Source organism: Abramis brama (genome assembly GCF_963993115.1).
Source record: "Abramis brama genome assembly, chromosome: 10".
NCBI lineage: Eukaryota > Metazoa > Chordata > Actinopteri > Cypriniformes > Leuciscidae > Abramis > Abramis brama.
This window is the reverse complement of record NC_139972.1, coordinates 2,532,501-2,555,836: the sequence shown is the minus strand read 5'-3', so window position 1 is coordinate 2,555,836 and position 23,336 is coordinate 2,532,501. Positions and strand designations below refer to the sequence as shown.

At 37.2% G+C, this 23,336-nt stretch overlaps 2 protein-coding genes across 3 annotated transcripts in view; one reads left to right on the top strand and one right to left on the bottom strand.

The window, feature by feature from the left end:
• inppl1a (inositol polyphosphate phosphatase-like 1a) overlaps nucleotides 1–13,811 on the top strand; it is a 42,200-nt gene extending 28,389 nt beyond the window's left edge. The window contains exons 21-27 of one of the 2 annotated variants that reach the window (XM_084127256.1): nucleotides 969–1,145; nucleotides 2,332–2,487; nucleotides 3,928–4,009; nucleotides 4,108–4,230; nucleotides 4,320–5,010; nucleotides 5,941–6,071; nucleotides 12,583–13,811. In XM_084127256.1, the coding sequence (XP_083983382.1) occupies nucleotides 969–1,145; nucleotides 2,332–2,487; nucleotides 3,928–4,009; nucleotides 4,108–4,230; nucleotides 4,320–5,010; nucleotides 5,941–6,071; nucleotides 12,583–12,682 (1,460 nt within the window). In that variant the 3' untranslated portion in view covers nucleotides 12,683–13,811. The remainder of the gene's footprint in view (nucleotides 1–968; nucleotides 1,146–2,331; nucleotides 2,488–3,927; nucleotides 4,010–4,107; nucleotides 4,231–4,319; nucleotides 5,011–5,940; nucleotides 6,072–12,582) is intronic. The other variant, XM_084127257.1, reaches the window with a different exon arrangement.
• A 1,285-nt stretch (nucleotides 13,812–15,096) lies between these two features.
• The window catches only part of phox2a (paired like homeobox 2A), an 8,246-nt gene continuing 6 nt past the window's right edge, over nucleotides 15,097–23,336 (bottom strand). Inside the window, exons 1-3 of the mRNA XM_084126688.1 lie at nucleotides 20,503–23,336; nucleotides 19,357–19,544; nucleotides 15,097–17,662 (exon numbers count right to left, since the gene is read on the bottom strand). The exon at nucleotides 20,503–23,336 is cut by the window's right edge and continues 6 nt beyond it. Coding sequence (XP_083982814.1) covers nucleotides 17,225–17,662; nucleotides 19,357–19,544; nucleotides 20,503–20,725 — 849 coding nt within the window. The 5' untranslated portion in view covers nucleotides 20,726–23,336 and the 3' untranslated portion in view covers nucleotides 15,097–17,224. The remainder of the gene's footprint in view (nucleotides 17,663–19,356; nucleotides 19,545–20,502) is intronic.

The following is a 23,336-nucleotide window of genomic DNA, read 5'->3' as shown; positions in this document are numbered from 1 at the left end:
AAATGTTTTAGTAAAAAATATGCAATTAAACATTGCATTAAATATGCGATTAACGATGGCAATAAATATGCTAGTATTGATGTTTATTCATCTTGTCAATGAAAAATGTTTAAATAAAAATATGCAAATAAATATTGCATTAAATATGAAAATATTGATGTTTATTACTATGCATTGTAATATTGGTGCATAAAAATTTATATAATTAAATATTCTTATTGTTTATTAAAGTCGTCACTGAAAAATGTTGACAAAAGTCATTCTAAATATGAAGAGTTCAGATGCAAAAGCCTCTAAGTGCCATCTGAAATTTTCTTCTAGAATGATCATTTTTATCAAGCTCGTATATTTCAGTTCAGTAATTTCACTTAAATGACAATTAATAGGTCATTTGCATTGACATTTCAGTGAAATTACTGAACTTAAATATACGAGCTTGATAAAAATTATCATTCTAGAAGAAAATTTCAGATGGCACTTAGAGGCTTTTGCATCTGAACTCTTCATATATTAAAATATTAAATAATTAAATATTGCATTAAATAATGTATAGTAATAAACATTAAATAATTGCATATTTTATTGTTGCGTAAAGAATGAAATATTCTTCCTTGGGTTAATTTGTCAGAAAACGTGCCTAGAGCATTTTAACTAGACATTTACTTTTGCATTAAACATTAAGAATCAACCCGTCTCAGATTTGTCTAGATTAGATTTCCGGCGGTTAGAGTGATGAATGTTGGACCGACTGCTTAACAAACATTAAAGAATATGAAAAGCATTTACATGCATTGAACTTCCTTGTTTCTGGATTAAACTGAATATGCAGCAAGACATAATTTTGGTGATTATTTTTTTTTATTTTTATTTTTTATGTTCAAAAATGTGGTGTCTACCACATTATTGACTGTGTTTACTAAGGCATAAACCTCATAGTTTAGTGATGTGTAACCTGTGTGTGTGTTTAGAGTTTAAGAAGAGTTATGAAAATGACACTCAGAGCAGTGATAACGTGAACTTCTTGCGCGTGGGCTGGTCGTCGAAACAGCTGACGACACTGAAGCCCATCTTATCCGACATCGAGTACCTGCAGGACCAACATCTGCTGCTCACCGTCAAATCTCTGGATGGATATGAATCATACGGTGTGTGTGTGTGAATGACATCACATCTGGTGCACTTTCTGTAAAGCTGCTTTGAAATGATGTGTATTGTGAAAAGCGCTATACAAATAAATGTGAAGTGAATTGAATCACATCTGGTGCTCTTCACGTGTCGGTCAAAAATGACAGAAATTTATGTTTTTTATTTCAATTAAATTAATGTACTATATTTTAGTTCGATTATGTTTTTTATTTAATATTTTGTATGGTACTAAATTATATTTACGCTGTACTTATAATCCATTTATTCACTTTTTGCGCATAGCCCTGAAAATTTAATTTCCAACTTAAACTGTGGTAAATCTTGAATGCTTCAGAGCGACACTTCAGTTTGATCTCTTTTCAAAGACGACACTTGGCAGATTATTGCTGAAGTGAAAAAAGTTTTAAAAAGTGAACTTAAAAAAAGTTACAGAATTTTACGTTTATTGTTATGAAAAATTTGCAAAAATACTATTTTCAATTTTTATATGAAATATATATTTTCAAAAACATTATTTACTAAAACTGTGAGAAAATCAAAGCTATAAATCTAAACAAGTTTTGTTCCAAATTTGAGGTTGATATCTCATAAAATGATCTTTCAGTGAGATGTTGTTCAGCTGCAGTACCAAACGCTTCCACTAGAGGAAATTCGTCTCTCATTCATTTCTGATGCGTGAACAAAACAAGTGTGGCTATTTTTACAGGACCATTTAACCTGTTTGAATCATGATTTGTGTGTTCACACAGCAAGTGCCAAAACCTTTTTCAAGTTTCGTACCATTCCAATTAAGTAAAAAATTCTAAAAACAAAACAAATGTAAAATTCAAGAGACTTGCTCTTCAGACTGTATGAAGTATCAGAAACTGTTGCAGCGCCATCTTGTGGTCATGCTGAGAAAACAGTCTGAACTCATGCAGAATTATGATTTGTATTCTGATACAGATATATGTGTTCAGATGAAGCACTGCATTCTTCTGCCTTTCTCTGAGTATTTCTGGGTTTATTAAATTAAATTACTCTTAAATTAAATTAAATTAAATCATGTGTTAGTCAAGGTTTCTTCGACCAAAAAAACATTTTTCTAGTTTAGTGTCAGAAAATGGACTGAAGAGGATTTATGTTTTGTTTTGCATGCATTTCTAATGTGTGTGTGTGTGTGTGTGTGTGTGTGTGTGCGCGCAGGGGAGTGTGTGTTGGCGCTGAAGTCAATGATTGGCAGCACGGCGCAGCAGTTTCACACGTATCTCTCCCACCGCGGCGAAGAGACGGGAAACATCCGCGGATCCATGAGAGTCAGAGTTCCTTCAGAGAGGATGGGGACCAGAGAGAGACTCTACGGTACTGAAAGTGTAAATGTGAGAGAGTGAGTGTGCGAGAATGAGTGTGTGTTTGTGAGTGAGTTAGTGTGCGAGAGTGAGTTAGTGTGCGACAGTGAGTGTGCGAGAGTGAGTGCGAGAGTGAGTGCGAGAGTGAGTGCGAGAGTGAGTGCGAGAGTGAGTGCGCGAGTGAGCGTGCGAGTGTGCGAGAGTGTGCGAGAGTGAGTGTGCGAGAGTGAGTGTGCGAGAGTGAGTGTGCGAGAGTGAGTGTGCGAGAGTGAGTGTGCGAGAGTGAGTGCGCTAGAGTGAGTGAGTGTGAGAGTGCGAGAGTGAGTGTGCGAGAGTGAGTGTGCGAGAGTGAGTGAGAGAGTGTGAGTGAGTGAGTGAAAGTGAGTGAGTGTGTGCGAGAGTGAGTGTGCGAGAGTGAGTGTGCGAGAGTGAGTGCGCGAGAGTGAGTGCGCTAGAGTGTGAGTGTGCGAGAGTGAGTGTGCGAGAGTGAGTGTGCGAGAGTGAGTGTGCGAGAGTGAGTGTGCGAGAGTGAGTGTGCGAGAGTGAGTGTGCGAGAGTGAGTGTGCGAGAGTGAGTGTGCGAGAGTGAGTGAGAGAGTGTGAGTGAGTGAGAGTGAGTGTGAGTGAGTGTGCGAGTGAGTGTGCGAGTGAGTGTGCGAGTGAGTGTGCGAGTGAGTGTGCGAGTGAGTGTGCGAGTGCGAGAGAGTGTTTGTGAGTGAGAGTGTGAGAGTGAGAGTGTGAGAGTGAGAGTGTGAGAGTGAGAGTGTGAGAGTGCGAGAGTGAGAGTGCGAGAGTGAGTGTGCGAGAGTGAGTGTGCGAGAGTGAGTGTGCGAGAGTGAGTGTGCGAGAGTGAGTGTGCGAGAGTGAGTGTGCGAGAGAGAGAGAGTGAGTGCGCGAGAGAGTGAGTGCGCGAGAGAGTGAGTGCGAGAGAGAGTGTGTGAGAGTGAGTGCGCGAGAGTGAGTGCGCGAGAGAGTGCGCGAGAGTGAGAGTGCGAGTGAGTGAGAGTGCGAGTGAGTGTGTGTGTGTGTGAGTGAGTGAGTGTGTGTGTGAGAGTGCGAGAGTGAGTGTGCGAGTGAGTGAGTGTGAGTGTGAGAGAGTGAGTGTGAGAGTGTGTGTGAGAGTGAGTGTGAGAGTGAGTGAGTGTGAGAGTGAGTGTGAGAGTGAGTGAGTGTGAGAGAGTGAGTGTGAGAGAGTGAGTGTGAGAGAGTGAGTGTGAGAGAGTGAGTGTGAGAGAGTGAGTGTGAGAGAGTGAGTGTGAGAGTGTGTGTGAGTGAGAGAGAGTGAGCGAGAGAGAGAGTGAGTGAGTGTGTGTGAGGACATCATGAGCCCTACATATTCATGTATGCAATAAAAAACAAACAAACAAAAAGAAAGCAAACTGGAGCAGTATTTCACTCTCACTCTCTCTCTCTCTCTCTCTCTCTCTCTCTCTCTCTCTCTCTCTGTTCTTCAGAGTGGATCAGTGTTGATAAGGACGAGACTGGCGGATCGAGGGGCAGAACTCTTCCTCCCAGAGCCACACACGATTATGTCAAGTGAGTTCATGTTGAAACATTCATTTCTTGACATGATTATTGTTTCTGCAAGCGTGTTTTTGGCCCAGTGAAGTGAGTGTTTCATTCTGGTCCTGTAGACCATCCACCAGCAGGAAGTTGGGGTCAGCTGACCTCGGGAAGGTTTCAGAGGAGGGAGACAAGAGCATCACAGGGAGACACACACACACACACTCCTCTAAAGAGGACAGCGCACAGAACAGGTGGACACACTCTCTCACACACACATTCACACACTCACATCGTTTTAGTTTGTCACCGATAGTAACGCTGACTGTTGTTGGTTTATCAGACTCAAACAGGATCCGTTTGATAGCGACGCCACATCCTGCAAGAACAGCTTCAATAACCCTGCCTACTACATCCTCGAGGGCGTTCCCAACCAATCAGCAGCCCTGGCCTCCGACCTGCTCCCAGGCTCCGCCGCTCCTCCGCTAGCCAATAAAACAGCAGCTCCTGTGGGGAAGAACAAGCCTCCCAGTGGGAGTTCGGCTCAAGTTCGCTGGCACCCGGTTCGGTCAATCAGCGAAGAGGGATCTTCGGAAGACGACGGGAACATCGGGACTCACGTCGCGTCACTCAATCGCCCTCCGCCGGATTTCCCTCCTCCGCCTCTTCCCAAAGAAATCCCTGAAAACTCATTTGGAAAACCGCGAATGTTTCCGGACCTCACCGACGTCAAGATCCCGTCCAAACCGCTGCCGTCTCCCTCTGGAGGAGGAGGTGTGGCCTTCTGTCTGGAGGCTCCGCCCATGCTGAACCCAAGCTCTGCCCCTTTCCGGCGAGGAGGCGGAGCTTCCGCACTGGATGACCAGTCGTGTTCCGTTCTGCAAATGGCGAAGACACTGAGCGAAGTGGAGTATCCGTCCGGGAGAGAAAGGGGCGGAGTCGGGAAAGGGGCGGCGGCTTCTCACATGAGAGGCTTGACCTTCCCACCGCGATCCATACAGGAGGAGAGCATTGCTGAAGACCTGCCGGAGGAGGTGAGAGACACACACACACACACACTCTCCCTCACACACACACACTCACACACACACTTTAACACGGAATTGATTCCTCTTTCGCGTTTCCTTGCCCTTGAACGGACACACACACACACACACACACACATAATTATGTCTAAACACCTGTCTCGACAAGTATTCTCTCGGGTTTGTCATGAGTGAACAGTTGAGAAAGAAACCGGATGTTTGTCAGTTTATTCGGCCTTAAAGTGACGGCAGCCTAATATTCCTGCTGTCGTCTGTGTCATTAATGTAAATAAAACAACAGAATACAGCTTTAACAAAGATTAAACTATATTTAATTTATACAGTGAACAGATAGTGTTATTTTACATTTAGGCTTAATTATTCATTTCTCTACCAAAAAAAAAATAAAAAAAAATATATATATATATATATTATAGAGGCAATTAGATAAATCATGCAGCGATAGTTGTGTGTGTGTGTGTGTGTGTTGGTGTGGATGTCAGAGTGTGGTTTAAATGTGTGTAATAAAAAAAAAAGTGTGTGTGTGCTTGTAATATTTGAGAGAGAAAAACTCCACTGCAAAACCCTAGATCTGTCACTGCGCCGGAGCAAACTCTCACTGAAAGCTCATCTTTGGAGATTTCTCCTCACATTTGGAACGAGACTTGTTTGGATTTATCACTTTGATGTTTCTAACAGTTTTAGTTTTCATAAACTTAAACCTCTATAACTTCTTTTTTTCTTTTTGGTTTCACTTATTAAACTTTTTTTACTTCAGTGATAATCTGCCATGGGTCTTTAAAATGAGACGAATCTTAGGAGATTAGTTCACTACAAATACAAATTCTGTCATCATTTACTCGCCCTCAAGTTGTTTCAAACTGTTGATTGGACCCCATTGACTTCCACAGTATTTTTTTCGTGTGTGTGTGTGTGCAGGGCCTGTGGCATGACGACAGCAGCAGTGTGTCAGTAGAGTACAGTGTTGGCGAGTGGCTCCAGAAGCTCGGGCTCCAGCATTATGAGGAAGGGCTCCTGCACAACGGCTGGGACGACCTGGAGTTCCTGAGGTACGAGTCTCTGACTCTCACAGCTTAAAGCACGACTTCCCTTTCTGTCAGGGCTCACACTTGAGGATCCACTCTGAGTAGTAGAAACAGCCGGCGTACATACCCGCGCGCGTGTGTGTGTGTGTGTGTGTGTGTGTGTGTGTGTGTGACCCCACTGATTCGTTCACTTGATTCTCACAGAAAGGACCACATGAAGACATCATACACTGCAAAAATGCTTTTCTTACTCTGCATTTTTGTCTTGTTTCCAGTCCAAAAATCTTTTTAACTTTTCTCAAATCAAGATGCATTTACTAAAGTAGTAAAATGCCTTTAGATATTATGTCCTGTTTTCTGAGGGAATTAATCAAAATTAAGAGAGTTGATGCTTAAAAAAAGCTAAATTATCTGCCAATGGGGTGAGAGAAATATTACCTTATCTTAATTCAAACAGAAACAAGATTATTTTTCTCACCCCATTGGCAGATAATTTTGCTTTTTTTAAGCATCAACTCACTTAATTTTGATTAATTTCCCCAGAAAACAAGACTTAATATCTTATGGCCTTTTACTCATCTAGTAAATGCATCTTGATTTAAGAATTTTTTTAATATTTGGACTGGAAACAAGACAAAAATACTGAGTAAGAAAAGCATTTTCTGCAGTGTGCAGATTTTACATGATTATGAACTTTTTTCATTTGTATTCGTGAACACAAAAACATAATGCAAACAATAATACATCATACCTGGAAATACATGAGAAAACACTAAACAGACGTGAATTCTTGGTCATCCGCTCACAAAACTGTTAAAATCATACATCTATAAATAATCAAAGCGAATGCTCAGAATGAAAAGAAATACAGCGAATTCCATATACATGTGATATGCGTATGCAACACATGAAACCCAGTTATTCGTCAATTATCTTTATCACTCCAACATGAAATAAAAGAGTCTCAAACACATTTCCAAAGAGATATGTTTGTCTTTGAAGGAAAATAAAGTTATATGTACCAAGATTCTATGACCGATTAACCAGAGAGAAATACAGCTAATTCTCCTCTTAGAGCTGTTTAATACACATTAACATTAAACAATGAAATTGCTTTACAACTAGAACAAGCATTTTGGCACAATTCATAATTCATTCACATTTTTCTTCTACTCAGAGGTGATCGTGGCCCAAGAATGATCACTCGACATAACTTCTTCATTCCCACCATCAGGAAACGAGGGTTACGTCAGTAATAAAGACATTCACTCTTGTGCTGGTTCAATCTCGAATGACTGAATCTGAGGAACACAAAAACTGCTTTGCTTGAAGTCTCAGTGAACTCAAGTTTTCAAGCTTCAAAAAAATGCAGAAATCCAGAAGCACCATTAAAGTATCATAACTCTTCACAAATGTTGTAGATGAAAGTCCTAGGTTAACTTCACCTGTGTTATAGTGGCAGTTCTTGCTCGTCACAGACGTCAGTCAAAAACACAAAAATATACAGCAATTGTGTATGCTATGACAGCCCGATCTCATCCCAAGGCGTCATATATTGACGCTTTTACATTTCGTCTACATCCAACGCACATGGCACCCTTTAGCGTCAATATGAGACGCAGATAGATATGGGCCAGAAGGCGCCTCCTAGCGGTCTAACCCTAACCCTACCCCAGACCTAAACCTACCCATAACCGAACAAAGCTCTGTGCGTGTCATATTGACGCTAAAGGGTGCCATGTGCGTTGGATGTAGACGAAATGTCAAAAGCGTCAGTATATGACGCCCTAGGATGAGAATGCGTTGGCTATGATATTGCCCTTGTTAAACCTTTATCTTGTGTTACCTTAAACCTTCAAACACAAGTTTTATCCATAAATGACAGACAATATGGTAAAAAATCTGTTTCTCCTTTATTTCCTTTGCCCGAACCTGTTCAAGTTCAAGTGTGCGTAGCCATTAAAGAAACAGAACAGACACATAACACCACAAAACATGGGAAATAATACTGAAATATATATCAAATCAAATCAAATCAAGTATATTTGTATAGCGCTTTTCACAATACAGATTGTATCAAAGCAGCTTCACAGTATTAAAATAAAATAATACAAGTTTGTTTCTAGTGGAATTTATTGATTGATAGAATAAAATTAAATATCCCCAAAATATCCCCAACTGAGCAAGCCAAAGGCAACAGTGGCAAGGAACCGAAAAAACTCCATCAAGTGACCTAATGGTGTCCTAAAACTCCATCAGGTGACCTAATGGAGAAAAAAAAAAAACCTTGGGAGAACCCAGGCTCAGTCGGGGGCCAGTTCTCCTCTGGCATTTATGAACTAGAGGCCGGATTGTAGTTTGAAACTGTGAGATTAACAATATTATATGAATGCCTGGCTGAAAAGATGCGTCTTTAATCTAGTTTTAAACTGGGAGAGTGAGTCTGAGCAACGAACAGTATCAGGAAGACTATTCCAGAGTTTTGGAGCCAAATGTGAAAATGCTCTCCCTCCTTTGGTTGATCTGGATATCCTAGGTATGACCAAAAGCCTTGAATTTATTGATCTTAAAGAGCGCGATGGATTATAGGGTGATAGAAGATCCGTTAAATAGACTGGAGCTAAGCCGTTTAGGGCTTTATAAGTCAGTAGCAATACCTTATAATTAATACGGAACTTTATAGGTAGCCAATGTAGTGATGATAAAATCGGTGTTATATGATCATATTTTCTTGATCTAGTAAGAACTCTAGCGGCTGCATTTTGGACTAACTGTAGCTTGTTTATTGAGGATGCAGGACAACCGGCTAATAAAGCATTACAGTAATCTAGTCTCGAGGTCATGAATGCATGAACTAACTTTTCTGCATCAGAAACTGATAGCATATTACGTAGCTTAGCAATGTTTCTAAGGTGGAAAAAGGCTGTTTTTGTAACATACGAAATATGATTTTCAAAAGACAGGTTATAGTCGAGTATAACACCCAGGTCTTTTACTGTAGAGGATAAAGTAACAGGACATCCTACGATGTCAAAGTTGTATTGTGAGAGGTTCTGTGGGCGGTTTTTTGAACCGATAAGTATTACCTCTGTCTTGTCTGGATTTAATAAAAGAAAATTACGCGTCATCCAATCTTTTATATCTTTAACACACTCTGTCAATTTGGATAATTTAGCGTTTTCATTCGGCCGTGATGAAATATATATTTGAGTGTCATCAGCATAACAATGGAAACTAATTCCATGTTTCCTTATAATATTTCCAAGTGGCAGCATATATATTGAGAATAACAGAGGGCCCAACACAGATCCTTGCGGCACTCCATAGTTTACTGGAGTTATGATCGATTTTTCTCCATTTAAATAGACAAAATGGTAGCGGTCAGATAAGTATGATCTAAACCAGCTTAATGCTTGTCCTTGAACACCAGTATAATTTTGTAGTCGATCTAAGAGTATTGTATGATCTATAGTATCGAACGCAGCACTTAGATCAAGTAAAACTAGTATTGAGAAACAGCCTTGGTCAGAAGCTAAAAGTAAATCATTTGTGATTTTAACGAGCGCAGTTTCAGTGCTATGATGCGGCCTGAATCCAGACTGAAACTTTTCATAGATATCATTTTCTTTCAAGAAAGAGCCCAGTTGAGTGGACACAACTTTTTCTAGTATTTTAGACAAAAGGTAGATTTGAAATGGGTCTATAATTTGCTAGATTATTATGATCTAATTGTGGTTTCTTAATGAGAGGTTTTATCACTGCCAGTTTAAATGTTCTTGGAACATGACCTAAGGATAAAGACGAGTTAATAATATTGAGGAGAGGCTCTTCCACTACAGGTAACACTTCCTTCAGTAGTTTAGTTGGTATAGGATCTAATAAACATGTTGTTGTTTTAGATGAAGTGATAAGTTTATTTAACTCTTTTTGTTCTATAGTTGTAAAGCACTGTAATTGTTCTTGCGGGGTGATAATTGAGGCTGAATTATAAGGCGCGATTGAGGATTGAACGTTTACAATTGTGGTTCTGATGTTTTCTATTTTCTCAGTGAAGAAGTTCATGAAATCATTACTACTAAACTGTAACGGGATATTTTGTTCGGGTGACGTCTGTTTATTTGTTAGTCTAGCCACGGTGTTAAATAAAAACCTAGGATTGTTTTGGTTGTTTTCTATTAGTTTGCGGAGGTGCTCAGCCCTGGCCGCTTTTAGGGCCTTTTTTTTTTAGGGCCTTTTTTTTAGGGCCTTTTTTTTATAAACATAGGAATATAAACATAGGAAATATCAGAATTGCCTCTCAAAGAAAGTTACAAAAAATTATACTTTCAGTTATCCACACGCTAAGCAAACGATAATAATATACACATTATATATATATATATATATATATATATATATATATATATATATATATATATATATATATATATATATATATATATATACAGTGCAATGCATAAGTGAATACACCCATGCTAAAGTTGACTAAAAAGAGGAATAAAAAATCATATTTTGGAAATTGAACTTAATGCCTTAATTTAAAAAATTAGGAAAAATCCAACCTTTAAGGACACCAATTTTCTTTGTGAATGAATAATGTATCGTACATAAATAAATGTTCTTCCTTAAAATACATGGTGCATAAGTGAGTACACCCCTATGTTAAATTCCCATAGAGGCAGGCAGATTTTTATTTTTAAGTATTTTTTTATATTTTTTTTTAGGATACTATGCATCCTGATAAAGTTCCCTTGGCCTTTGGAATTAAAATAGCCCCACATCATCACATAGCCTTCACCATACCTAGAGATTGGCATGATTTTATTTCAGTTAGCCTAAAAGCTAGTTTGATTTGCATTGAGAGATGATCTTATGGAAAGTACCCCATGCCAATCTCTAGGTATGGTGAAGGCTATGTGATGATGTGGGGCTATTTTAATTCCAAAGGCCAAGGGAACTTTATCAGGATGCATAGTATCCTAATTTTTTTTTTTTTTAAATACTTAAAAATAAAAATCTGCCTGCCTCTATGGGAATTTAACATAGGGGTGTACTCACTTATGCACCATGTATTTTAAGGAAGAACATTTATTTATTTATGATACATTATTCATTCACAAAGAAAATTGGTGTCCTTAAAGGTTGGATTTTTCCTAATTTTTTAAATTAAGGCATTAAGTTCAATTTCCAAAATATGATTTTTTATTCCTCTTTTTAGTCAACTTTAGCATGGGTGTATTCACTTATGCATTGCACTGTATATATATATATATATATATATATATATATATATATATATATATATATATATATATATATATATGAAATTGGCTCTTACAAATGTGGTCATGTAGGTTTCCAATTTTTGTTATTGGTTATTTATCTTATTTTTAGTAGGTTTCCAACAGTGTATTTTTAATTTTATGTATATTAAAGTCAGTGTCATTTGTTTTTTTCCGCCAAAATAAAGGTTCTGTGGTATAATGTTTGAAAACAATTAAGACAGCCATAAATATGCAAAAATCAAAAAGGGGTTAAAGTATAATAACTCTTCACAAATGTGGTCATGTAGGTTTTCAATTTTTGTTATTGGTTATTTATCTTATTTTTAGTAGGTTTCCAACAGTGTATTTTTAATTTAATGTCTATTAAAGTTTGTCAGTGTCATTTTGTTTTCTGACAAAATAAAAGCTGTGTGGTTTAACATTTAAAAGCCATTAATATTGTTTTTGTAATTTGTACTGTTTTTTTGTAGGATAAAATGATTATTATTAATATTATAATTATTATTAAAAAACATATTTTACAGTACAGTAGGGTTAGTATTATTACTGTAATATAGTAATTATTATTGATTTGTTTAATTAATTTAATTTTATAAAATATAAAAATGTAAAAGGTGCAAAATGCCTTTGACAAATGTAGTTAGTCATGTAGTGTCCAATTTTTTAAATGTTATTTAACCTATTTTAAGTAGGTTTCCTACTGTGTACTTTTAATTTAATGTATATTAAAGTCAGTATCATTTGGCATAAATATCAGTATTGTAATTTTACTGTTGTTCTATATTAGTTTTAGTTATTATTATAATTATCAAATATTTTTATTTTACAGCATGTTATTACTATAATAATATGAAATAAGATTTAATTTTTGTCATTTAATAAAATATAAATGGTAAAATATTCAATATTTTAATACAATTATTAAAAGTTGCAAATTGCAAAAGCACCATAAAAGTATCATAACCTTTGGCAAATGTAGTGAGTCATGTAGCTTTCCAATTTTTTATCAGTAATTTATCCTTCTTTTAGAAGGTTTCCCGTGCATTTTTAACTTAATGTCTATTAAAGTTCATCAGTGTCACATTACTCAGGTGTAAAATATCACGTAATCCCTGCTACGTTTCTCAGCGCTGCTTAGAGCCAATCATAGTCGATTGTGATTCAGTGTTTCATAATTTTTTAGTTAGAATTCAGAGCTGGATTGATATACAAAGATGAAACCATCATCCAATCACGTGTCTTTCCTGCAGTGACATCACAGAGGAGGATCTGGAGGAGGCGGGCATCCGTGACCCCGCCCATAAGAAGATCCTATTGGCCAGTCTAAAACAACAGCAGCAGCAGAAGTGAGCCCAATCCAGGCCGGACTGAACTTTGCACTGGTAGAATGTTACCTGGTTTTAATTTAATCTGATGTCAGTGTAGTTTGTGATATTATTTAAACAAGTCGACGTGTCGAAAGGATGTTTCACTACAGCCCCGCCCTCCACTTCCTGTCGTCTGGAGGAAGTGACATCAGAACATTCCTGAAGTGTTAGTTATTAATAACAGTTTGTTTTTCGTGCATGTTTCATGACTTTAAAGGAAAGGGAAATAAGCCAAAATCAGCCGTGACTTGAAGCAGTTTGTGTGTTCGCGTGTTCGTATGTTCGTATGTGTTTGTCAACGTTCGTTGCTCTTGGTTCAGTGTGTCATTCATTTGGAAGCATTTACAATCCCATCATCCTGCACAGATGTTTGGTGTGAGGGAAAGATGGCTATAACTCAATCCTCTCACCAGGTGGCGCTGCACCATCATGATGATTTGAGAGAATTCAAGAGAGGAAACAGTTAAATTCATATATTACATGTGAATCTTTTTCTATTTGCTCATTCATTCTGATGTGAGATTCAAACGCTGATGACTTTCTAAAAGAGTTGAGTGTGTTTCTCAATCTCAAGATGAGTTTAGTTCAGTTTGAGTTTTCCTGAAGCACTCCGTGTCTTTCTGTTTTCATCACAATAGCTCTCTTTGTTTTATTTAACAGTCTTTAATGTTATAATTATGGGTGTTTCTCCTAAAATGCATGTAGCAGAATTATTATAGATATCAATTATTTGTGTATTAAGTTTTAACTTAAGAAGTTTTTCCTCTTTCATTCATTTATTTGCTGTATAATCATTTTTAACAGTTTAACTCAATTGTTGTAAGTTAATATTTGTGTTTGACTGCTAAATGACTGTCCTTTTAATGTTTGTTCTTTTCTTTTTTTTAGTTTAATAAAAACTACAGTTATGTTCAGTAAAAGAACGTTTCTCATTGAGCTTGAAATAAACAGTTTGTGGAATTTGTAATTACATTTGTAAGTATATTTATATAAGCAAATGTAATTATCAGCATAAATAAACTCTGAGAAATTTATAATCTATAAACCATGGTTTATAGATTATCATTCAATACATTACAAACCAAGAAACCTAAATAAATTAAAGTGATTACATGTTATTGTTTTTTGTAAAAATAACTAAAATATACAGTAATTTTCATATATAATTTTTAGTAATATTATTACATAGTCAGCAATATTTCATCAGATGTAATGCTGCAGGATTTTTCTCAATGTCTTTTAATCAACTGGATCTGCATTAACAAAAGTCTTAAGGAAAAAAAGTTACATTATTTAAATTGTAAGTTTGTTAGAATGTTCCTAAATGCAATTCTTAATAGCGTCTCGGATATTGTTGTTTCCTCAAGACGAGACACAGATTTTCATTGTGTTTTATCAGTCTAATGGAAAGAAAACATCCCATAATAGAACTTTTAAGTGTATCTTTTATAACGCCATCTATTGGCATCTGTAGATTTAAATTTCAGTTCATATCTTAAAAAGGCATGTTCTCAAAATGAGTTTTGTCCTCCACTTCAGCAGCACTTATACACACCAAAACTTACAGTTTTATTCATATCTATATTCTGAAGGATTTTACTGAGGGGTTTGTTCATATATAATTTGTCTGAATTTTTTTTTTTACAACATTTTATTCCAAAAATGGTGCAAATATTATTATTTTTTTCTGGCTGTTGACTATTTTCTGATTTATGGAGTGATAAAAAGAGATATCCAAAATCCCTTCAGTAAAAACCTTTGACTCTAATATGTAAAAAATATTAAACAAGAATTTTGAACCTGGCTTTATCCAATGTTCAGATTTTTGTTCTAGAAATTTAAGCAAATAAGTTCATATTTATTTAGGTAATTTGTATTTAGACATAACTTTTCAGAAAACTTGTAATATTATTATTTATTTTTTTGCAATGCTTAATGTAATCAATCACCTGGGGAAGTATGGGGATATCTAGTAGTTATTTTTACTCTATTCATCTAGGGTGTCTTGTATTGAGAATAAAATGACATGCTATTGTCTGATTGCTATCATCTAACAAATTCAAAATTACATCATTCATAAATCTGAAAGACTTCCAAAACATGACAAAGTTGTCATCACTTTATATGATGAACAGATTGAATTTAGGCTTTTATTCACAAATAAACTGATCAGCAGAAGATAGTTTTTCAGAATGTAATTCAAGCATTTTAAACAAAATTTCTAACGTTTTTGTGCAAATGACACTTGCTTTGATTTTTTTGTAACTGTATGAACACATTTGTAAGTTCTTGTGTTTTCAAAATAGAAATTGTAAAATAATTCCTCATCACATGATGCTGTAATATTCTGTGCGTCCACTGATCAGATGAAGAGAATGCGAGATCAGACTGGACATGTTCATTTTAACTGTCTTTATTTTGTCATTTTTATGGATTATATACAGCAGATCATTCATGAAACACATGGCGTGCACTGGAGCCAGTAAACATTAAAAAAAGAAGAAACTACATCGTATTTATATTAATATTTACAAAATATTTCTCAATAAAAGCCTAGCTTAAAAAAACATCCCAATATTTTTTTTTCCTTTTTTTTTTTTTCCTTCAATAAATTAACTACAAGTGGCTTAACTATGCTTGTTTCTGGGGTCACACACACACACACACACACACACACTCAAGAGCTTCAGTGAAGAACCACATGATGAATTCATCAGTGAGAGGAAAGACGTCTCTACGCCGCTTCACGGATGTGATTTCTTGTCCTGAAGCTCCTGCTGGACTAAATGATTCTGGATCTTCAATTAAGAGGAAATGAAGAACTAATTTACTGACAATGACCATTCACTCAAGCGCTGATGATGCAGATCTTCAGGGTTAAAGATCCTCTTGTGAACATAAAGAGAGAAACATCGCAGCTGCAAGAGATGAACATAAGATGGACCGTAGAACAAACACACACACTCACTCACACACACACACAGAAGCGCCCACGAGTTCAACATGACAATAAATTAAACACTTTACAATAAGGTCTCATTTGTTGACTTTAGTTACTGCATCACTTAACATGAACTAATAATGTGAAATATATTATTAAAGCATTTATGAACCGTTCTTAATGTTAGTTTATGTAAATCACAGTTGCGCATTGTTTGATCATGTTAGTTAAAAAGCTACACTCTTAAAAATAAAGGTTCTAAAAGTGACGTCATAGAAGAACCAAAACTATTCTAATAATCTAAAGAACCTTTTGTGGAACGGGAAGATTCCGTAGATGTTTGAAGTTTGATGCCAATATTGAACCTTTATTTTAACAAATAAAACTTTTAATGTTAAAAATGTATTATTATAATTGACATCAACATTAACTAAGATTTTTAAATACTGTAGAACTATTAATTCCCTGTAAATTCTAATGGTATTAAGGTTCATTAGTTAACATGAACTAAGAATGAACAATACTACTTCAGCCTTTATTAATCTTAGTTAATATTAATCTCACCATTTACTAATACGTTTTTAAAATCAAAAGTTGTATTTGTTAACATTAGTTAATGCACTGTGAACTAACATCAACAAACATGAACAGCTGGATTATTATTAACTAACATTAACAAAGATTAATAAATACAGTAACACATGTATTGCTCATTGTTAGTTCACGTTAGTTAATACAATAATTGATGTTAACTAATGAACCTTATTGTGAAGTGTTAATGTTCTAATTAGTTAAACAAGAGCATGCCTTACGAAACTAAACTGAAATACACTCTCGACTCTATAAGGAGAAAAGTTGTTTTAAATGATTGCATTATACTAGTGATAAACGAGCTGCTTAATTCATACAATTTAATTACAATTAAAACAAACTTAATTAATTTAAACTAAATCTGTAAAATGATCCCCTTTGAGGTTCCACACAGAACCTTGATTACACTTTATTTTAAGGTGTCATTGTTACAGTGTAATTATATATTTAAGTACTGAGTAATATTAGTGAACTACATGTACTTACTATAGGGTTAGGGTTTGGTTGAGGGTTAGTTGCATGTAATTATGCATAATTTACTGTTATTACTATGGTAAGTACATGTACTGTACTGATAAAGTATCTTTATGAGCTGCTTAATTCATACAATTTAATTAAAATTAAAACTAAATTAAAAGCAAACCCATAAAATGATCCTCTTTATGTTCTCAGTATCTGTACTAACACATGCGTATTCAGTCCAGAGTATCACTCTTAAAGATGCTGGGTTGTTTTAACCCAATTTTGGGTCAAACATGGACAAAAGCAAGCATTGGATTAAAAATGCAATTTCAAATTTTAACCCAACGTTTGGGTTTGTCCATATTTGACCCAGACTTGTGTTAAACCACCCAGCAGACCTCTTCAGAGTGCGCTTGATGCAGAGATGTGAGTGTTAACTAGCGTCAGCACATGAGACCTTATTGCCGGCGTGAACATTGAGTCCAGTTCTACACGAGTGACCCAGTTCTACACTGAGGAGCGCCGGGACCTCTAGAAGAGGTTGGTCTTGATTGTGTTGGGTTTCCGGTGGAAGGTGGACAGAACGCCGGCGAACGGCCCGGACGCCACACTGTCCGCGGGCTGCCAGGCCTTCAGCAGGTCCGGCGTGGGTCCGGCCGAGCCGAGGCTGGGCCACGGCGAGCTCTTCAGGCCCTGGTGGAGCGAGGGCGAGATGGAGGCGCTGGTGAAGCCGGAGCCGGAGCCGGAGACGGGGCTCGGACTGAGGCTGCCGGTCCCGGGACTCCCCATGTTCCCGGATCCGGGAAGAGACGCGGTGCTGTCGGGAGTCGGGCTGCACGTCGACTCTTTGGACTCGTCATCCTCAGATGAAGAGCGAGTCTCTCCGGGCTTCTTGGTGCCGGTCGCTCCTTTAGAGTTGGCGGCGCGTTCCTGTTTACGAAACTTGGCCCGTCGGTTCTGGAACCAAACCTGAGGAAGAGCAACGACATCTTTCAGAATTACACTTCCTAGAGTATTAATGTTCATGTTTTTGTCAATTAAATGATATTATCAAATACAATTGTTTGATTTTAATTATGATACACTCTTAAAAATACAGTATTAACGTTCATTTTTAAGTCAGGTCATCTGTTTTTTTACAATACAGATTGTTTTAAAATAGCTTTACAGTGATAACAGGAAAATAATGCAATAAAGTTTGTTTCTGTACAGCAGATCTGGAAGAAAATACAGTCACAGTCCAGCTGAAGTTCAGGGAAGGTTCATTTTTGTCAACCTAAAAAAGCTATTAATTTATATATATATATATATATATATATATATATATATATATATATATATATATATATACACATATCGACAAAAACAACAAAACCAAAACATTTATATATACTGTATATATATATATATATATATATATATATATATATATATATATATATATATATATAAATGTTCTGTTGTTTTTTGTTGATATGTGTATTTTGTAAAATTTCTGTATGTATTCCTGCAATAAATAAATAAAAATGAAAGAGCATTACATTTGTTACAGTATTAATGTTCCCTTTTAGTCTATTACATGATATTAACAGATATCAAATTTAGATTTTAATTATGTTACATTCTAGCAGTGATGGTTCCATGAAGAACCTTTAACATCCTGAAGGTTCTTTCAAATGATGGATAAATGGTTCTTTTATGATTCTATTGCATCGCTGCAAAAAAACCCATTGTCGAACCATTATTCTTAAGACGCTGAATTTGAAGATGAATAAATGCTTTAGAAATATTTTGGTTACTCTTTATTTTAATGTGTCATTGTTACAGTGTAATTATATATTTCAGTACTAAGTAATATTAAGAATTTTCTTTCTTTCTTTTTCTTTCTTTCTTTCTTTTTCTTTCTTTCTTTCAGCATTGATGGTTCAATGTAGAACTTTAACATCCTAAAGGTTCTTTAAAATATTCCTCACACTACAGAATTAGAACTATATATAGTTCTAATATAGATAATATAGATATAGGACTATATGTTATTTTAAGGTTCTTTGAAGAACAAAAAATGATTCTATTGCATCGCTGCAAAAAAAACCTTTTGAAACCTTTATTTGTAATACGCTGAATTTGAGCTATAAGATGAATAAATGCTTTAGAAATATTTTGGTTACTCTTTATTTTAAGGTGTCATCATTACAGCGTTATTATATATGTCAGTACTGAGTAATATTAATGAACTACTGTAAATGTACTTTAGAGTTTGGTTTAGTTGCATGTAATTAGGCCATGCATAATTTAGTACATGTTCACTCAAAAAAAAAATTAAAAAAAATGCTGGGTTGTTTTAACTCAATTTTGGGTCAGATATGGACAAACCCAAACGTTGGATTAAAAATGCAATTTAAAAATGTAACCCAACGGCTGGGTTTGTTCATATTTGACCCAAAATTTAGTTAAAACAACCCAGCATTTTAGGACACTGTAAAATAAAGCGTTACCAATATTTTTCATTGTGAAGTGTTACTAACGCGTATCTGCACGTGACCCAACGCAGCCGCTATAAATCTAAACTAATTACATTTGGAAGAGGCCCAAAATATCCATAGTCTAATATTTATTTTCATATGGTTTTGCACTCAGTGATGATTGTTGAACATGCGCCTCACCTGCACGCGCGCCTCGGTCAGGTCGATCTTCAGCGCGAGCTCCTCGCGCGTGTAAATGTCCGGGTAGTGCGTCTCCGCGAACACGCGCTCGAGCTCCTTCAGCTGAGAGCTCGTGAAGGTCGTGCGGATCCGCCGCTGCTTGCGCTTCTCGTTCAGACCGGACGGGTCCGAGAAGAACTTGTACGGGACTGAAAGATCAACGAGACCGGGAAAGACCTTGCATTTAACAGCAGTTCAGACAAACAAATGATTCTGTAAATGTTGCACATTTATGTCTGATTATTTTATTTATTTATTTAAATAAGAAAAAGGAATGGTTTTTGCGTTTCATTGGGTAGCAAATAAGTGCCATAACATATATTTGAGGAATGCGTCCGTGCATTTGTATTATTATGATTAAATTATGCATTTTATTTTAAAACGACAGACTCACTATGAGTCACACATGTTCTGATGTGAAAATGCGATAATAATTACACAAGCCTATAATGTACATTTACCGCACAGAAATATCAGGCGAGACAGGATCGTTTCTCGTTTTCTTTTTCTGTCCAATAAACGCTCTTTTTAATTATAGATCCGTAAGACATAATTCAATTAATTACTTTAAATTGATTTACGCCTCAAATATGACACGAAATTTAGGCTAATTGAATTAAATTAATTTAGCCTAAAACGTAAAACTCGCAAAGCTACAGGATTCTCCCTCTCGACCTGATTTTTGCAACAGGGTGTATATCAATTATCAAATTTAAGATACATGTGTAGCCTTTCAAAGATACAAAACTAACGGTTCTTTATCGGCATCGAAGAATCGATGGAATGCACAAACGATTCTTTATAAAAACGGTTCACACTAATTAAAAAAAACAACAAAAAAAAACGGTTATTTTAGGAACTGATCGCTGAAAGTTCCAAATAACGTCATTAGAATTCTACGTTCTTTTGGAACGTTTTTTTAAACAGTGAGTCATGGCGTATAAATCGCTACATTCAGAACGAGTTTTATGTGTTAAACAAAGAAAAATTGATAGTTTAGCGTGATTAACACGCGCTTAACATTCCACACCTGTTATTTTCAAGTCGCATTGCATATGAAGTGTTTTAGTTCTCGCACATGTGTGTGTGTGTGTGTGTGTGTGTCACCTGTGGAGTAGGGCGCGGGCTGGTGTTCTCTCAGCGCACCCAGCGCACAGCTGGCGGACCCGAGCGTTCCGCACCCCGGGCTGGAGCTGAACCCGTTCCGGATCGGGTTGTACTGGAACGCGTTGCTCTGACTGCACGAGTTAAAGTCCGCGTACGCCGACGCCTCCATCGCCGCCATGCACGAGTCGTACGTGTTCAGATACGAGTAATCCATTTTGTACATGTGGAGGGCGGAATGATGGAGACGCAGGTGTGTGTGAAGGTCCGCTCGAGGAGTGTGTGTGTGTCTCGGTGTGTTCCGCGGCTCTGCTGCTCGGTGTGTTTATAATAAAGTTGGAGTCCGGGAGACAATGGCGAGGCGGTGGTCTGTGTTTGCATGACAATGTCTCAGTTCTGAGATCCTCCTCCCTCAACACACACACACACACACACACTCTCCATGCATCTCTAATGCACCTCCGCGTTAACCCTTTCCAGCATCATCTGCTACACTTGTGCTTCACTGTTTCATCTAATGCTCCTTTTTTTGCATTTTATTTCTTGTTTAAACGAGACCTGGAGCGCACATATCCCCCGCGCGCGCGCAAATATAACTCTAAATAAATGACTATTAATGGCTATTAAGACTAATGGCATTAAGGCGAGGATGGGCAACTTTTCAAGAGCGGGTAAATGGGTCCGTCTTCCTCAAGCTAAATGAATTGTGGGATTGTTTTAGCTTTAATGCGGCTCTGGTTGGTAGTGTGAGAAGTTTAATTTGATTTCGGGAATAATGGCCTTTATTTAAACCCCCCAACGCTGCATTTAGAGGCCGAATGAAATAAAATGATCGTAAAATTAAAATAAACGATGAAATACTAATTAATGATGACTTGAAGTCGTTAATTGCACGCGTTTATTCGATCTGTTTTCATCAGAGATGACTCGACGGAAACCTGCTGCTCACAGTCACGCGCATCTGTGTGCTGTCACTCACTATTATGCGCGAGTTTATCAGAACTCTTTGCACAATATTAATTAGACATGGATATTATCCGTGCTGCTGTAGCGCATTAAAGGCCTACGTGAAATCATCATATTTAACATAAAAATCCCGTTTCAAAATTATGCAATAATAATCGCATTTAACGTAATCAAATCAGAAACAAAATGTATTTCATGCAGCTGAATATGTCATTTTTAACCATATGTGTCATGGATTCGTTTGACTTTTGACCCTGTAACCCTCTCTTTATGCGCGCGTAACCTGGTTATCCCGACGCGGCCCCGGGCGTGCGCGTCACGGCGCGTTTGGATGATTTCGGGTGACGCTCGTCTCAAACTTCATCCATCAGCGTCCGCATCACAAGCGCAGATTAACGACTGTACCGGGAAGTGACGAGATACACACGACAGCAACAAGTCTTCACGGACACCGGAACCTTTCAGCACGAGTTCATCATCTCCGTACACACCTGAGGAGAGCTCCGAGCTCACCTGTGTGTGTGTGTGTGTGTGTGTGTATGTGTATGTGTGTGCGATTCAGAACGCGTTTTACATCTTGTTACAGATTTCATTGTTAAATACTCAATAGCAATGAAATATGGCATTTTAATATACAACTTAACGAAGGAAAATAGGCTACTAATGTATTTAATATTCAAATAGTTTTTTTTAATGCAGTGGGTTCCCAAAACCATTTTTCCCGTAGGAGATTTTAATCAAAATAACCTTTTGTGCTGTGGAAATATTCGATGGATGTTAAAAGTTCTTTATGGAACCATCGATGCCAAATAAAGAAACATAAACGAAATAAAACCATGTAAAATTAAATTAACTAATTGTCTGATTCGACTCGCCGTTAATTTAGAATTTTACATCGAGCGCATGTAATGAAAATAAATGCTGGCGTGACAGATTCCGCGTTATTTCAATATATTAATATCTATTTTGCTGATTCAGTTTTAATTTTAATAAGACTTTTTGTTGAAATTAGCCTACATAATTGTTCAAACAAACAAATGAAAAAGTTTTTTTCGTAGGCTACTAAATAGCAAGTGTCTCGCGCCACCCGTTGCCCGTGCGCGCGCCCGGCGGGTTTCAGACGGGTCACTATTTACGCGCGTTACACAGACTGGTCCCGTCTCATCCTTTCCCGATCCTTCATCCCCCTTTCTCTCTCTCTCATCAATCTCTCTCTCTCATTAGCTCAATCTGCATTCAGCAGTGATCGGTCACCGGGAGACACACGCACGCGCGCGCGCGCGCGCTCGCTGTAATGGCCCGAGCATCGGATGCGATTACTGTCAGCCAAACCAAACCAACCCAAACACAATTCAATTATCCCGGAGAGCACGAGACCCTGCGCTTTCCATTTATATATTTATTTTGCGCTCGGAAAATGCCCTTTTTTGTGATGGCAAAGCAAAATATGAGTGTTTTAGAACCACAGGAGAAATTAATGGAGGCTCTCGGACAGACAGTAAGTGCACTAATGTTAAACGCTGGTTAGTGTAACTATCGATCAACAACAGCATGCCAGAATCCATCAAAAAATGAAGAGCAGCGCGAGCGCGCTCGGCCTGACCCGTTCTTCAGCTGTCAATCACAGACCTCAGCTGTCAATCACAGCACAGTTATTTACACAAGCGCCATGAATGAGAAAGAGCCTCGTTACTGTTTCCGCTAATCGCCGATGAATTTTAAAGCTGCTGGTCTCATGGGTCGCTCGGATCGGGATTAGAGCCCATTTTCAAGACAAACACTCGGATTTGAAAGTCAGATGTGCGCGAGCGTCTTTGAAGAGATTAACGCATGTGTGCGCTGGTTAACACGGGCAACCGGGATCAGTTCCC